The sequence below is a fragment of the Schistocerca serialis genome, chromosome 3, assembly GCF_023864345.2.
Source record: "Schistocerca serialis cubense isolate TAMUIC-IGC-003099 chromosome 3, iqSchSeri2.2, whole genome shotgun sequence".
In the NCBI taxonomy this organism is placed as follows: Eukaryota; Metazoa; Arthropoda; class Insecta; order Orthoptera; family Acrididae; genus Schistocerca; species Schistocerca serialis.
In genome coordinates, this window is record NC_064640.1 from 143,708,561 (window position 1) to 143,727,147 (window position 18,587).

Here is an 18,587-nt window from a genome sequence, read left to right on the forward strand (position 1 = left end):
GATGATGAAGGTTCAAAAATCACCTGCATGGTTACCACGTGCTCTAAGCCAGAATCACAAAAATAAATTAGTGGTCATATGTGCATCTCTGCTTGCTCATCATCAATTGGCTCATGAACACCACCAACCATCCCTATCCTGTATTATTACTGGTGATGAGATATGGTGTCTTCATGCTATCATGAGGAAAAGAAAGGAATGGTTTAGCCCAAACAAAGCAGCAACTCCCAAAACATGCTTGCTTCCACAAAAGATAAGGTTACGGTTTGATGGAACAGCAATGGTGTGGTGAGCTACAAATTGCTTTCCTGAGGTGTAACCATAACTGTTTGCATTTATTGTCAATAGCAAAGATGTCTTGCAGATACAAACAACAACAATAAGGAAGACTGTGTGAAATGATGCTACTCCATAATAATGCCCACCTGCATTGTGCTGTACTGACAGAAATCGCTATACAGGAGTTGGGTTGGGAAGTCATTCTACACCCACTTTATTTGCTTGATTTTGCACCCTCAGATGTTTGCTTTTCCACTCTCTATTGTACAAGCTTCAGTGAATTTCCTTTCTGAATGGAAAATGCACTCTGAACATGGCTGAATGGGTTTTTCGCCCCAAAACCACGTGATTTCTACATTTGTGAAATTGAAAAGTTACACCAACATTGGCAGGCTGTTGTAACTAGTGAAGGAGAATATATTATTGATGACTACACTCTCTTATGTGTATCTGTTGAGTTTAGTAAACTTGCAGAAAAATGCTACAAACTTGTGCACCAACCCAATATTACACCTAAACATTTACATCAAATATGCAGACTGAAAGTTACCCATGTGAAATAAGTCTCACGACGACATGAGCTAATCACTGTCATTTGAAACTGTTGTGATAACATGCTGTAAGCTTTCAAATTGGAATAAAGTAGTTGTTTGGTTGCAAATGATTTTATATTTTTATTCTGATTTATTCACCTAATTGGTAGAAACAGTGCTACTTCAGTGGAGAGCGCTCTCTCTCTCTCTCTCTCTCTCTCTCTCTCTCTCTCTCTCTCATATATATATATATATATATGTATATATATATTGGAAGGAAACATTCCACGTGGGAAAAATTATATATAAAAACAAAGATGAGGTGACTTACCGAACAAAAGCGCTGGCAGGTCGATAGACACACAAACACACACACAAAATTCAAGCTTTCGCAACAAACTGTTGCCTCATCAGGAAAGAGGGAAGGAGAGGGGAAGACGAAAGGAAGTGGGTTTTAAGGGAGAGGGTAAGGAGTCATTCCAATCCCGGGAGCGGAAAGACTTACCTTAGGGGGAAAAAAGGACAGGTATACACTCGCACACACGCACATATCCATCCACACATACAGACACAAGCAGACATATTTAAAGACCCTTTAAATATGTCTGCTTGTGTCTGTATGTGTGGATGGATATGTGCGTGTGTGCGAGTGTATACCTGTCCTTTTTTCCCCCTAAGGTAAGTCTTTCCGCTCCCGGGATTGGAATGACTCCTTACCCTCTCCCTTAAAACCCACTTCCTTTCGTCTTCCCCTCTCCTTCCCTCTTTCCTGATGAGGCAACAGTTTGTTGCGAAAGCTTGAATTTTGTGTGTGTGTTTGTGTGTCTATCGACCTGCCAGCGCTTTTGTTCGGTAAGTCACCTCATCTTTGTTTTTTTATATATATATACACTCGCTCTAGACTAGTGTGTATGTTAGAGAATGTGCTGCATATTCACGTCACTTGGTGACCATTTCTTCTCTCCAAATGAGTACCTGGAATCCAAAAGATTATTGGTGTGCTCTGGCTAAAAGGAAAGTAATTGACATCACAGATTAGGGTGGGGAGCAAGATCAAATGGAAAAACACTTGTCAATCTCTTTGAAACTCTGAATGTTACTTTTGTTAAAGTTGTTAACTAGTTTTCACCCTGTTCAGAACTTTAAAGAAAGATAGTTAATTCAATTGTCTGCTTCACAAATTCTGCAGCAGATGTATTGCACCAGTAAGAATCAGTTACTAACTAGCATAGTCTTAAGATTTTGGTAGTAGGTGGAATGAGGTGGAGCAATTTCAACAAGGGGCACTTTGAATTCATCGTCGCTGGAACATCTGTTTGATTTGCCAACAAATAAACATAAAGTTCCACTACAGGAGAAAAGCTGAAATGGGTACCTGTCCATGTTATCCATAAGATGATTGATATTCAGTAAATACTATTTTGTGGTGTCCAAAATCAAAGCTGAGTTATTTTTTTCAATAGTGTATTTTAGTCATTTAATATTAAATCAGGTAAATCAGATTTATTGACCCAATTAATTAGGAGACTCTGCTTCTTGATACGCTATAAACTATTTGCAACACTGTTCTAAAAGGAGTAACAGTGCTTTAACATTAATGGCTGTTTACAGGACAAATTTCAATGAAATCTTTATAGGTAGATCTCAACACAGTTGAAATGTTCCTCTAGCCCATCTAAATAAGTTGTTTTGGCAATCGAGTAGTACTATATTTGAGTTGGCGTAAGTCAGTTTGAAAGCTGGTGACAGCACTAAAAATTGCAGTGGCCAAGATGCCCTGTGTCTTAGAACAGCAGCAGATCTATATGGGATGTACTATTCTGCTGTATTTGACAGATTAAAAAAGAGTTCTGCAGTTGATATTGAGTGACAGCAGTTGGGCACCATCATCACCAAATTGTTACCACTCAAAGTATACAAGTCAACAAATTTTCACTGCAGATAAAGAATGTTAGGTTTATGATTCCACTGTTTAAAGTTAAAAATATGAGCTATGGACTGACAAATCACAGATTGCATACAAATATCCAAAACTGGGTAAACTCTAGCATAAAGACTTCTTGGGCTGTAATTAAAATAGCTGGAATTGATGGGGTTTCATGAGCTGATAACAACAGCTCACCTTAGGGCCACCTGGGAACATTAGCTTATCAAGAGCAACAGTTTTTAATAAAGTAAATACAGCAAATTTTTTGGCTTTCATGAACAAGCTATTCATTCAGGTGGTTTCATAGGAGACTGAATATACAGCCTAGATGTAATTGGTTTTTGCTTGCTGAAGTGAACTGCACAATTTGGTACATTGTTCTGTTTATTTAAAAAAAATTGTATCGGTAATTTTGCTGCATTTGCACCTATCATATATTATAAGCCTGTTATATCAATAAAATATGTGTTTATTTCAGTAAAAAAAAATTCTGATATTTTAATGTTGTATAGTACCCAGCCTCTTGTTGAAAAGTGCTCCATGTTAAGGGTACATTTCAACTAAAAGTATGCTTCTACTTAAATGTAAAAATTGTTTGTTTATTACTAAGAATTGTGGTAAAAATTTAAAAGTTCCCCAAAATTCTATTGTCTCTAATAGTGATAATTACAGAAGTATGTTACTTATGAAAAGTTTAAGGTGTTGATCTGTATCCCCTTGTCCTCTACATACCAGTAAACATAAGAAACATATTCTTGCTCAGGGAAAATTACTTGTTTCAGAAACTTTTCTACTTGGGCACAGAAAGAGAAGTTGTAACACACAGGTTAAAACAATATGTAAATGAGTTGGACTTAATGATAAGCTCCAGGAAACAATGCCGGGAATCAATTTTTTTCTTCTTTTTATTGCATATTTTAATAATTTTGATTGTGTGAATATTAAAACTGAATTTTTTGTGTTTAGAGGTCATAACCTCAAGTATACTGACTTATAAGAAATACAAATTTCACAGCAGCAAGAGTGCATAACCTGTCAAGAAAGAGTATTTGGAGACTTTCAAAGAGACTGAGGCACTTCCATTATGTAATTAAAGATTACCTCCAAATGATGGGAATGAAATTAAGATTTTTTTTTTCCCTTTCACGCACTGTTTATCCTTTCTCTATAGAATCTCACTAGTGATGCGAGGGTTGGTTTCCTGGAAGTGTTTCCTAAGGTTTGTGCATCCTAGTGATAGTGTTGACTGGAACATCTTAGAGTAAAACCACTGAGTAAAAAAAGTCTGATCTCCTCAGATACATGCCTGCTGGTATTTAAGTTCAATTTCAGTATTTACTACTAGTGCTCACTTTGAACCAAATACAGGAGGTGAACTGTTTTAGCCACACAATCTAGCTCCCCCTCTCCCCCTCTCCCTCCCCCCTCCCCTTCCTCCTCCTCTCCCCCTTCCCTTCCTCCTCCTCCTCCCTTCCATCTCTGCCTCCCCTTCCTCCTCGTCACCCCCCCCTCCCCTCTCTGCCTCCCCGCCCTCCTCGTCACCCCCCCCCTCCCCTCTCTGCCTCCCCGCCCTCCTCGTCACCCCCCCCCTCCCCTCTTTCCCCCATCCCCTACCCTCCCCCAATGTCTTGTATTTAATCATAATAGCCTAGCTGCTTCATTTGTGTTTAATCCAGTCCCTACTACCACCTGTGACAGTAAATAATTTCTATGTAAGAGACGAAGGTGTATCAACGTAGATTCAGTTTGACAGTTACTTTCAAAGTCTCTTACTGCATCAGTGATACTTGTTTATCTGCAAACCCTGTAGATCTCTATTGGAGGCTACTGAGTATGTGCTGTCGAATTTGGCCTTTGCCTTCTCCTATGTTAATAGAGATGGTGCAGTGTGATGTGAAGTTGCATTTTGGGAAGTTGTTTGTGTAGTGAAACGCCATATGGGTAGGTGATCAGTAATCAACACTGCTAATGTTGTGCGATTTGTTGAGATGAAGTAATGATGAACTCTTCTTCATAAGGTGATGTTGGTGTAGGGTGTAGATGATGAATGAAAGTGATGTTGGTGTAGAAAATGAATGATTTGCATATTTTCTGGTTTCTACTGCAGTGTAAAAATATTATCAGTTAAACAGTTCATTATTGGCATTTATAACATCGTTCATTTAATGTAGCTAGAAATCTTGGATGTACAAACTTTACATCACTGCTGGGATTTATCAGTAACTTGAAAAAAGATTGTTCTCCAGAGTGATTGTAGATGAAAGTGTGAGCGGTAAGATGATGAAAGAACATTTGAAAACATTTATTCTGTCAGTTGCGAATACACATTTGCCAACAAAGTCACTAGTACTGTGTGACTCCTGCCAGAAACATGAGCAGGTACTACGGATGTCTAGATGTGTATTTCTTCAGACAGGATAAAATACACTGAAACTGGTATAGGCATGTTTATTCAAGTACAGAGATATATAGACAGGCATAGTACGACTCTGCGGCTGGTAGTGCAGTTGTTCGATTGGTTACTGCTGCTACAATGGCAGGTTATCAAGATTTAAGTGAATTTGAGTGTGGTGTTATAGTCGGCGCATGAGTGGTGGAACACACCACCTCTGAGGTAATAAAGTGAGGATTTTTCTATAAGACCATTGCATGAGTGTACCGTGAAAATCAGGAATCCGGTAAATTATCAAATCTCTGACATAGCTGCGGCCAGAAAGAGATCCTGCAAGAACAAGACTGACGACGACTGAAGAGAATTGTTCAGTGTGACAGAAGTTCAACCCTTCCACAAATTGCTGCATATTTCAATGCTGGGCTTGCAAACCACTCAACGAAACATCATCGATAGGGACTTTTGGAACCGAAGGCCCACTCGTGTACCCTTGATGACTGCTTCACACAGAGCTTTACTCTTTGCCTGGGCTCATGAATACAGACATTGGACTGTTAATGACTGGAAACATGTTGCCTGGTTGGACGAGTCTCATTTCGGATTCCATCGAGCAGATGGACTTGTACGGGTATGGAGACATCATGAGTCCATGGACCCTGTATATCAGTAGGGGACTGTTCAAGCTGGTAGAGGCTCTGTAATGGTGTGGGTGTTTGCAGTTGGAGTGATATGGGACCCCTGATACATGTAGATAACTCTTCCAGATGACACGTACATAAGCATCCTGTCTGGTCACCTTCATCCATTGGTGTCTGTTGTACATTCCGACAGACTTGGACAATTCCAGCAGGATAATGTGACACTCTACATGTCCAGAATTTCTACAGAGTGGCTCCAGGAACACTCTTCTGAGTTGAAACACTTTTGCTGCCCACCAAACTCCCCAGATATGAACATTATTGAACATAGCTGGGATGCCTTGCAACTTACTGTTCAGAAGAGATCTCTACCCCCTAGTACTCTTACGGATTTATGGACGGCCCTGTGGGATTCATGGTGTCAGTTCCCTCCAACACTACTTCAGACAGTAGTAGAGTCCACGTCACATTGTGGCACTTCTGTGTGCTCGTGGGGCTCTACATGATATTAGGCAGGTGTACCAGATTCTTAGGCTCTTCATTAAATATCCCAAGAGAGTAAGACTTCCTTAAATTACATTCCAGGAACATACAGACAAAATTGTGTGACAGATTATTTATCATGAAAATGCATTCTGCCATATACAAACAATATCTGCAGAAGTACATATACCAATGCTCCGTTATACACAGCAAAATGCTGGCTCTGATATTGGTGAACCTGTGGTCAACTTCACAACTGAAAAGTGCCCTTGTCATGGAGTTCAGCACTGATATTATAGAACGTGCAGCTATGGCATGTGATGAACTTGCTTTTCTTCACTGTGCATTTTGTAGTAATTCACATTACTTTGAGCATTGTATTAAAAGCCCTCGCTTTCATTTATAGTTAAGATATCTGTGTTTTGTGTTTGGTTTCTATAATGACATTTGCAGTGACATGTAGAGCATGTTTGCGGAGGTAAGACACTCACCAGCAGCACATTGAGACATACGTAATGGTCCTGCAACCAAAATTTCATACAGACATGTTTGTTCGAATATAAATACTTTCCTTGTTAGTATTTTGGATAGTATAGTGTGTTGAAAGCACTGGGTAATGTAGCGTGCCTGTTTTGAAAGGTTGACATAAAAGCTTCTTTCCTCCCCCCCCCCCCCCCCCCCCCCCCTCCCCGTCATTTCTGTTAAACTCGCGAGAAAATACTTTGTACAAAACATCATGTACAGTTAATTGTAAAGCAGCTTAGAAACAATGAAACATGGTGTAGCTTACTTTATTCTCACAAAGTACGCCTGTGACTTCGAGCAAAATTATGAATTTTTGCTATTGCAGTAGACAATTTTGGTACAGTGTAGAAGAAAAGCTCACACCACTGTTAACGCAGAGGGGCATTTGAAATAGTTCATTAAGACTTACACTCAATCTGGAGTGTGTTGCTGTGGTTATAAACACAGTGCCTCAACACTGAAACAGACAGCAAAAAATTTTGTGCAAATGAGTTCTGATTTATCTTGTAAAATTATCTCTATTTTACAAGCAACTACAGTTCTCCTAATACTCTGCTCAAACAACTGTTTGTTTTGTGACACACTCTTCTTATATTTCAATATGTTGGATATATTACACAGCTTCAAAATTAAAAATAAACTTTCCATTGCCAAGCACTATTATTCACAGGAATGATCTGAAGTTGAAGCTGTGTTGTTGATACACCTCCATGTGGAGTGTTGAAATTTTGTGTCACAAGTGGTTGTAGGAACTGTGATCACCAAAAAGGAGATAACTTGAGATTTCTGCTGTTATTGTAATAGCCATGTCAGGCATTTAAACTGTGCCCTGTGAAGTACAATTTTCAAACAGCAACCACAGATAACAATATCCTAAATAGTTCTTTCTGCTGTCAAAAATTTGCACTGACAGCACACATTATATTGGTTCGCTATCCTGTTAAAAAAATTACTGATAAGAGTAATCTCAGGCAGTAAGAAAATGTCAGGGAATTAAGCCGCAATTAAAAAAGGAAAAATCCTTGCTTCCAAATTTTTTTTTGGCTTCCCCCCCCCCCCCCCCCCCCCCCCTCTCTGCCAACATATACAAATATACATTGCAAGCCACCATCCACCATACGGTGGAGGGTATCTGTACTAGTCATTCCTTTCTTATTCCATTCACAGATGGAGGGAGGGAAAAATGACTTTCTGTATCCCTCCGTATGAGCCCCTATTTCTTTTTTCTCCTTTTCGCTATCCTCGTGTGAATTTTATGTTGGCAGTAGTAGAATCATTCTGCAGTAGCTGCAAATGTCTGTTCTCTGTATTTCCTCAGTATTGTTTCATGAAAAGAATGTCATCGTCCCTTCAGGGATTCCCATTTGAGTTCACGAAGCATGTACATAACACTCGCGTGTTGATTGAAACTACTGGCAACAAACGTAGCTGGACACTTCCGAATTGCTTAAATATCTTCCTTTAATCCGACCTGGTGGGAATCCCTAACACTCTGACAATAGTCAAGAATGGGTCTCAAAAGTCTTCTAATATGTGGTCCATTTTGTAGATGAGCTACACTTTCCTTAAACCCTCTCAATAAACCAAAATTGACAGATCTTTTCCCTACTGTTGTCCTTACAAGAATGAGACAGAAATTACATATTATAATTCCCTCTGTACAGGTCCAATTTTAGGCCATGTTTATTTTAATGCAATGCCTTTCAAATTGAAATTATTGTTGATCACTGTGATGATTCCTTGGTTTGACAAACAATTCCAGGAGCACAGTGATAATTGGTGGCTAGGAGTGGCCAGGTAGTGGCAATCTAACAGATCTGAAGTTTTCTCTGAACTCATTTGTAGGATGGAAATAGGTTTTTATTGGAACCATGGCCTAAGGTGTCAGTAGAAAATACACTGTCCAGCCACATTAGTGTGACCCCTGTTGGAAGCCTGAACAATCTCCTTTTGTTCTGTGGCCCACGTATACTGTGAGTTATGTGGCACATTGCATTGTACTGCTGGTAGAAGCCACTGTGTCAAGGAAAAAGAAACTGCATGTAGGGATGCGTGTGGTTCCAAGGATAATTGCATACTCGTGTTGATCCATTGTGCCTTCCAGAATGACAAGATCACCCAGGGAATGCCACAGAGATATTCCCCACACTGTAATGCTCCCTCCTCTGGCCAGGACCCTTCCAAATATTGTTGAATAGTGTTTGCTTTTTGTCCTGATGACAGAGCATAAAACATGATTCATTTAAAAGAACCACCTGTAGCTGTATTGGCCTGCAAATTCCAGCCTTAATCACCAATGGACTGCAGCTAGCAGCGGTGTGTGAACAAGGTGCCTGTTGCAGAGGCCCGTACACAGCAACATTCGGTGGATGGTCGATGAAGAGTCACTATTGGCAGCCCATTGGTTCATCTGAGCAGTCAGTTGCTCAATTGTTGCATGTCTCTTCAGCCGTTGTTCACCATTGTCATATATGGCCTGTGGCGCACCGCAGTTGCCTCACCACTGGTTTTAGGTAGCAATGTTCTTCATGCACTCTATACTTTAACCATGGTGATACACAAACAGTTTACAATCATAGCCATTTCGCAAATCCTTGCACCCTTGGCCTCTAAGCCAATGATTGTGCCATTTTGGTCGTGTGATAAAGTGCTCAGTTTCTACGTTACAACAATGACTGTATTGTTTTTCCATGTCCCCCAACATGCATTATACACTCTTCACTGCTAGTGCTGCCACCTGCTGTCTGTTAGTGCTTGTTGCATTTTCACATCTAACATAAGTGGTTGTCAAATTAATGTGGTTAGACCGTGTAGTCTCTACCCTGACAGAGTATGGTTTTCTTGTGGAGCCCAAGTTTGTAAATAGAATCCTGCAGGGTCGCTCAGCTTCACTTTTGTTGGTGGCTTGGAATAATAAACATCTAGTATCCATTTAATGTCCATCACAGAGGATTTTGTGGTGTGGTAGGTGCCATGTTAGTAAAAGTCTGACTCTAAGGTCTCTCACACTTGGGGGATTAGTGACTTTTGAAGACTGAGTATGATGATTACTTTGCGTGAAACATAAATGGTTTTTGTGATTCATGTTATTGGAGTAAAATTGCAGCTGCTGTCAGTGTAACACTGTCAGATTCTGTGCCATTACTGCTCCTTATTGTTAGTATTTCTCCCTCTCACTTGTCTCAACCCTAGTAGTGGGTTCAAAAATGGTTCAAATGGCTCTGAGCACTATGGGACTTAACATCTATGGTCACCAGTCCCCTAGAACTTAGAACTACTTAAACCTAACTAACCTAAGGACAGCACACAACACCCAGCCATCACGAGGCAGAGAAAATCCCTGACCCCGCCGGGAATCGAACCCGGGAACCCGGGCGTGTGGGTTCCCTGACATCATTCTGCAACTTTAATTTTTAATTGTTGCTTGATCACATGTGAAACCTGACATTGAACACTAGTGCACTCTTTCTCCCCGATTTCAGTGCTTAAGTGTGTTTTTCTGTAAGTTCTAAATGCAGAAAACATTTCGATTATATACATCAAATTTTGGAATATCCTATTACTGTGACTTGGGGTACAACCCTTCCTGTTCACCTACATCCTCATGACATGGGGTAGCAATGTTCTTCATGCACTCTATACTTTAACCATGGTGATACGCAAACAGTTTACAAACATAGCCATTTCGCAAATCCTTGCACCCTTGGCCGCGCGACCGCAGGTTCGAATCCTGCCTCGGGCATAGGTGTGTGTGATGTCCTTAGGTTAGTTAGTTTTAAGTAGTTCTAAGTTCTAGGGGACTGATGACCTCGGATGTTAAGTCCCATAGTGCTCAAAGCCATTTGAACCATTTTAGAACCCATGATATGCTTTGATTAATCAGTGTTCAGGTTGACTGCTTGGTCCCTGTCTGTAAGTAGGATCGAGTAAGATGCTCAAAAGACCTCGGAAATGGGAGGCAGGGAAGGTGAATCACCACAATATGTAAAAATTAATTGTCTGCAAAAAAAATTGAGTTAGATATTCGTGCAATCAAAAAGTAAAATGCTGGGCATCCAAGCACAAATCTTTGGGTTTCCCACTTCAGGTAAGAGTGGGCTCAGGTCAAATGAAGTGGGGCTGGGGGAAGGGGGAGTTACAAAGAGAGAGAGAGAGAGAGAGAGAGAGAGAGAGAGAGAGAGAGAGAGAAATTTTGCATAAGTGAAACAGTTAAGCAACTGTTCAAAAGGCTTAGTTATCATTGCCCATGAAATAGTGAATAAAAGGAGAGCAAAACAATTGGACAAGTCAGACTCTAATTTCACTACACAGTGCATGGTCACTGCAAATAGCCAGAATTTCTTAGTGCCAGTGTGGTGTAGATTCATTGAGATTATATCTAAAAGAGTGATCTCCAGCTCTTCAGCAGTTGTGTGAGGTGCTATGTACATGGGTTGAAGTGAGCACTAGTAGTAAATACTGATATCTTGAGTTGTAATACTAGTAGTCATGTATTTGAGCAGGTCCAATTTTTTTTCCCCTGTAAGGTGTTCCAGTCAACACTACTCCATGGTGCACAAGCATTAGCAGACATCCCCAGGAAACCAGACCTTATATCACTAGGGAGATTTTACTGGCAAAGGAATAAACAGTGTGTGAAAAAAAATTACTTTTAGTTTTCGTTCCCATCATTTGGAGGTAATCTTGACGTACATAGTGGAAGTAATCTCAGTGCTTGTGTGCTTTTTGAAATTTTCCGGGTAATATTTCTTACCAGGTTATGTAAACTTGCTGCTGTTAAATTTGTGATTTGCGTAGGTCAGTATACTTGATCTTATGATCTCAAAAAACACAGAAAATTCAGTTTTAACATTCCCACACCCAAAATTATCAGAATATGCAATGAAAGAAGAAAAAAAAATTGATTTCTGAAGTTGTTTCCTGGAGCTTATCATGGAGCCAGACTTGTTTGTGTCGTTTAGACTTGTGTGTAATACCTTTCTCCCCTATATGTGTCCAAAGTAGAAAACATTTCTGGCAGAAGTATCTGAAAAGTCAGTTTTACTGAAGCCACAATGTGACTCTTAAAATTAAGATACTCATAAATTTGTTGATGTATTTGTGGACCAGAAAATTGAAGTAACTGTTTTTCAAGATTGAGAATTCACTGTGATGCTTGTTTTAGTGATGGCATTCCTCCACTGTATTTTCCATTGCCGATTTTTATCTCACCTTCATATATTTCTGTATGAAATACCACCATCTGGTACAAAATTTTGTGATCAGCTTATATTCAGTGGCTTTTATAATATTGTAAGATTAGAATTTGAAAAGTCGGCTAGACATGTTAGAGAGAGAGAGAGAGAGAGAGAGAGAGAGAGAGAGAGAGAGAATTGAAAAGACCTAAAAGTGGTGGTAGTTACTTTAATTTGGGTTATGTTATGACCTGTTGTCTTGAGCCAGTGTGATTATTGGAATATATCTTATTCGTCTTGCATTAATTAAATGTGTGACTAAATTTTTCTCTGCAAAACATTAATGTGCTTGTTCGTTTTAAAGTTCAAGGAAGTAAATCGAGCACACAGCATTTTGAGTGATTTGACAAAAAGGAATATATATGACAATTATGGCTCTTTGGGCTTGTATATAGCAGAACAGTTTGGAGAAGAAAATGTGAATGCCTACTTCCTAGTTACATCTGGATGGTGCAAGGTAAGTAACATTATTAGAGAGTGAAAGAAAATCTCTTGTTGGCAGTATAACTGACTCTGGGGGGCATTAGGTGTCGTGGGAAATGTACTGTATTATGCCAACCCAGCATGGCACCGTCTTTTTTTTCCCAGTAACTCTTATTTCACTGGAATAATGCACTAGTTTTACACAGAATTCCCAAGTCTTGCAAATATGGAATTAAATGCCTGCAAAAACTATGTAGTTTAGCAATAATAATTTATTAAACATCAAACATCTCTTAAAATTCACAAAACAATGCAATTTCAAGACACCGTACAGGTTATTATTTCACAAATGTAGAAGAAAAGTTTCTGAATCAGCCAGACCAGGTTACATAAGTTCTTTGCAAATATGGAATGTTTTTGAGGTGTGAATACATTTTACATACAGCATGTTTTTGAGATTTCAATATGTTCTACCAATATTAATAACCAATTACCGTGTTACAGTTTATGGTTTTTGGTTGCTCTTAAAACATGTTTCAAATTAATAATTATCATACTTAATTTTAGGAAATTATAGTTAAAAAAAAGGGTTACGTAGTTACCTCTTTCTTGTAGATTCAGGACAAATTTCTGTTTATTTTACGTGAAGTTGGGCATTTTTAATGTGTATGTAAAACCTGAAAGAAGTGATAAGTAACAAATTCTAGGACTGACAAAGAACTGAACCACAGACTTCTAAATTTGTGGTGTGGTGTTTACACACAGAACCAGCAAGCAGCTGATACTATCTAGTCTCGTATTTTATCCACACAAGTGCTGAGCCACATACCCAGTATATACACACATATATACATAATGGCAAGTTTAGGAAACAAATTACAGCACAGATCTAGCTTTACCACCACAAATTATTCAGTCAACTGTTTCTTCTGCCATGTCAGTGGCATGTTTGAATAAATGTAGAAAGTGATAACCATTCTTCTCTTGACACTTCTTGGCAGTGGTCAGCAAGTTGCTGATGGAGGATCAAACGAGACAGCTGCAATCTCATATGAAGTGAAGTGTTCTGCTGCAGTTCTTGAAGACTAGGAGAGTTATTGCAATAAATACACCTTAGACTTTAGGGCTCCCCACACAAAGTAATCACACTGACAGATCAAGTGACCTAGGTGGCCATCTAGGGCTGCACACAGGCCGATCTCTGGTGACAACTCTGTCACGCATGAAGATTGTGTAAATGTGCTCAGAGTTTTGGCCAGCTGTATGGGCAGTTGCTCCATCCTGTTGGAAGTAACTGTAGGTCATGGGTATGGTTATATGCATACATTTATGTCCAATCGTATCCACTCATCCGGACCACTTTTATTTGCCTCGCCCTGTATTAGAAGGTCTACTTGTAAATATCTCCGATCTGATATAGTGCTCACAATTTATAGTGGCAAATTAGCATCCTGTAGTAGACATTATGTACCAAAAATATTATGCTAATTTTGGACATGGCAGGGACGGCAACAACGTTATCTTTTAAAAATGAGAGCAGCAAAAATAATGTTTGTTTAGAACATTTTTTAAATCTTGCCATTAATGCTCAGCATGGTGAATACTCTGCAAAGACTAAAAACTAAAAACATCCATTCTAGTATATGTTTCATGGTCTTCTGTGAAATTGAATTACGTAAAGGGAAGGAATTACATGGACAGGAATAATGGCAAAACATAAATGAAGGAGAAGAGAGATTTATCTAAATCACCTCATAATGAGAAACTTTGTAACTATTGTTAAAATACAGTATAGCAGTCAGAATACAAAGTGTATTGGTGTGGTGTAAAAAGGAAAACCAAAAAATATAGTAAAATGATTTTTTCATTCATAATATCAGTTAAATTAATTTTTCATGTGAGACATACTTTGGCAACTTGTTAATGATTGAAGTAATCTGTCAGTGAAAGTATGATATAAAGATTACATCAAACACCACCTTAATTTTATCAATGAGTATTAATTCTGTAGTTTCAAAGTAGAACAGAAAAACCTGTGTCAGGGAGCATTGTGTATTATGCTAAATAGAAGTAGCATTCTTACATTGAATTATTTTTGCAAACAGGAATTTCATATAATGAATAATCGCACCATACCATATTTTAATTTCAGGCTTTGATAATTTTCTGTGGCATCATAACTGGTTGCTACCTCTGCTGTTGCTTTTGTTGTTGCTGTAACTTCTGCTGTGGGAAGTGTAAACCACCTCCACCTGAAGATAGTGGAGAGTATCACACATTGCACGTATGTATTAATTTAGTTTTGCAACCACATGTAAACTGTTGTTTAAAACTGTAAGTCAGAAAGCTTGCAGTGCTGCAGCCCATTTTGCCTAAATCAATGATGCAGCTTTCAACTTATAGCTATATTTAAGGAAAGTAAGGTGAGTTGTTTGTAATACAAAATGTAAATGGTGCAAGCCTCAAAGGAAGTTTGTGTAACCATTTCATATGACACCTCAGTTAATAAACCTGCTGCGGGTGAAGCATCACTGATGGTAGGTAAGTCGAATACATGATAGACACACATTAAATAAGTTTAGATTAACTTTGATATGAGGCTGGATCATTTGTAGTTGTGATAATTTATTATACTAGGTAGTGACTAGACATCTCTTGTCAGTATCCATCAGTTCTGAACTAATTGGATAACCAGTCATTGTGATCTTACTTTTGCACGTTACACTGCTTTTCCTTCAGTTATTTACACTTGTAATGTCTCATCATGTCCATAGTTCCGTTACAGTCAGTGGTGCCACTTTTTCAGCAGATTAGTTTTAGTGACATGAAAAAATATTGTTTCTGTCTGCTCTATTTTCTAGTGGTACTATGATTATCAGATGAGAGCAGCATACTGTTTTTATCTGCATACAGATGTTAACCCCACAAGCCAAAAGGTGTTGCCTGCCATTTATCAGTTTTCCCTCTATACCATTCATTCATTAATACGTATGTTACGGATGGATGGATGGATGATATGTGTAAGGGAGTAGTAAAGAGTCCCAATTTTATGGACAGCTCATTGCATGCCTAATGGTATTGCTATAGGCTATCCCAGTGGAATGTCCTGAGCAAGTCTGTAACATTCTAGTAGTAGTACTACTACACCCTCTGCGAAACTCCACAATGAATTGATCTGTTGTGTGATTTTTTTTTCACATTAAGAGTCTGCTTTTGTCCCATTTTATGTCTATACAAATTATCACTCTGAGGTATTAATCCTTGCACTACCATGCACTGTTACAGTAAATTGTAAAATTCTCTAAAAAATGGATCAAAAACTAAATTATTAGGAATAGGAATTTTTGTTTGTAATTTTATTTTCTATTTTATTGTGAGACATTGACTTGGGCTTCTGTAATATATGAAATGTACATTACCTAAACTGTACTTCCCAAGGTGAAAATGAAGATTATTACTTTGATTTAAATTCATATTTACTAACATTTAATGTTAGTGTACTTTAAAAAAAAACTCTCTTTATAGTTAAAAACTGGCTAATATTCTCAATAAATGAAATTATCATCAGTTTCTGTATCATACTTTGGAAAACATTGCCACTAGATGTAAACCGAGAAACAAATTCTGACAGGTATGTAGAGTTTTTTATCATTAAACATTCTAAATTGTTGACTGTAATATTTTTCTAGGGTATAGTTGGTGTTGTATTCAAAGACCATTGTTTTGGCTGCTATTGGAAGTAGCTTTCAGTAGGGGATGTTATGTTATAGTGTTGAGAATATTGATTCATTCTGCAATATGTTGCCGCCTACAATCCAATGAATTTTGTGTGCTGATTCTGACCACAAAAACCTACTCATATAAACAGAAGTGAAGACCTGATAGCTTATTAACATTGCCGCACAGACGTTGCTCAAAACGTCTGGGCTACAGCAGCTTTCTATAGTGAAAGGAGTATTTACCAGATGATATGTTGCCAGCTGAAAATTCTGTTTCATCTATTATTGTCATGATGTCTTGATGCACACTAGTCACTCTGAGAGTAAAGGGACATGTTCTCGTTAACGCTGTATATTTTTGATTTGGATCCGCTCCTCTTAAAAACTAGGAAACACATTGTCACTTGTACTGCCTTTTTTTAATTGCCAACAAAGCATGTATTCAAATGAAACTTCTAACTAAACAGGAACATAATACCTTCCAAATTTAATGACAGATATCAACAACTGAAATAAGTATCTAGCAAGTAGCTTTAAACCTTCCTATGATGATCACAACGCGGAGGCAATATCTCCACCTTCATTCGGAAAAAAATGTTGGGAATGGGAACAAATCCCTGTTATATCATGACCATCAGGTTTAAGTGGGGGGTGCTGACTCTAAAAAATTCATATTTAATGCTATACTGATACAGTGCAAGGAACATATGCATACTACCATGCATTACTTTTTAGTATCAGGCAAAATCCTCCATGTCATCCTCCATATATCAACAGTTCTCATTAGAGATCAGTTCCCTAAAAACTGACAACATTGTCTGTAATCTATGGGTTTTATTACTATCTATTTAAGGCAATGTAATTAGGGGAAAAACACAACAAATAACTTTACATTTCTGTTGTGTATTGTTCATAGCCAGTTCCAATCCAGTCTGGCCCATTTTCGGTTGGTTACTTTCTGTTTACAAAGTGTTGAAATACACATTACACATCCACTTGATAATTGTGTATGGGAACTTATTATGAAAACAAAAGACATAGAAACTTAAACATCTCATATGTATTCAAAAAATAATTTTTTCCAAAAACTAAATGAAATTGTGGAAATAATAATGAACATTGTACAAGTGTGTGCTGAAAATTGAGATTGCATTCTTGTGAGCATACATATTTTATTTTTTATTTTTTTTTCCCCCAGGGAATTGTTGGGACCCTTGCTATTCATGCTGTATGTTAATGACCTTGTGGACAATATTAATAGTAATCTCAGACTTTTTGCAGATGAGACAGTGAGTTATAGTGAAGTACTGTTGAAAGAAGCTGCACGGATATTCTCAGATCTCTATAAGATTTCAAAGTGGCACAAAGATTAGCAACTTGTTTTAAATGTTCAGAAATGCAAAAATGTGGATTTCACAAAGTGAAAATCGTAGTATTCTATGACTGTAATATCAATGAGTTGCTGTAGGAATTCCTACAAATACCTGGATGTAACACTTTGTGGGGATATGAAATGGAGCGACCACATGGGCTCAGTTATGGGTAAACCAGGTGGTAAACTTTGTTAGAGTACTGGGAAAATTCAATCAGTCTATAAAGTATATTGTTTACAGATCACTTGTGCAACACATTCTGGAACATTGCTAAAGTGTGTGGGACCTGTACCAAATAGGACTAACAGGGGATACTGAATATATATGGAGAAGGGCAGCACGAATGGTCAAAGGTTTCTTTGATCCTTGGGAGAGTGTCACATAGATACTGAAGAAACTGAACTGGTAGACTCTTATAGATAGACATGCACTATTCTGAGAAAGCCTACTTACAAAGTTTAAAGAACTGGTTTTAAATGGTAATAAGGAATAGACCACAAACCACTGCTTGTTGCTCACATAGGGATCATGAAGATATGATTAGATTAATTACAACACACACAGAGGTATTTAAACAATCATTCTTCCTGCACTCAGTATGTGAACGGAACAGGAAGAAACCCTGATAACTGTTACAGTGGGGCATATCCACTTCGATGCGCTTTTGGCAAATTTAATGGAAAAATCTTTCTTTACAGTGACCTGGCAACTCTGCTGGATATGCAAAATTTGTGGATAAGAACTTAAAGGATGTGATGCACTGAGTTAAAACTTACTTGCTGTAGAAGTTCCTACTTGTATCTTGTGAAGATTGCATATCCAGAAAGGAATATTGTAATCATATGTAGAATATGTGTGTAACGTGATTAGTGTGAACTGAAAGTACGAGGAAAAAAAGTTATAAAGTCAGGTAGAACAGTGATGTAGATACTTAACATTTATTTAGGATTGAGGTCCAAATCCATATTAAGCCATCTATCTCATTTTTTGCCGCACATGATCTGAAGTGAAGTCTGGGGTAGTTCCTCCAACAGACCATTCTCCTACAGACTCATTCTCTA

The 18,587-nt window shown here is 38.2% G+C and overlaps 1 protein-coding gene across 6 annotated transcripts in view; it reads left to right on the top strand.

Annotated features, from left to right (window-relative positions):
- The window catches only part of LOC126469850 (dnaJ homolog subfamily C member 5), a 90,807-nt gene that overhangs the window by 10,238 nt on the left and 61,982 nt on the right, over positions 1–18,587 (top strand). For all 6 annotated transcript variants that reach the window (XR_007586083.1, XM_050097150.1, XM_050097151.1 and 3 more), the window contains exons 4-5: positions 12,316–12,468; positions 14,587–14,718. Coding sequence is in view for 5 of the 6 variants with exons in the window: in XM_050097150.1 (XP_049953107.1) it covers positions 12,316–12,468; positions 14,587–14,718 (285 nt within the window). In the remaining variant the exon portion in view is untranslated. The remainder of the gene's footprint in view (positions 1–12,315; positions 12,469–14,586; positions 14,719–18,587) is intronic.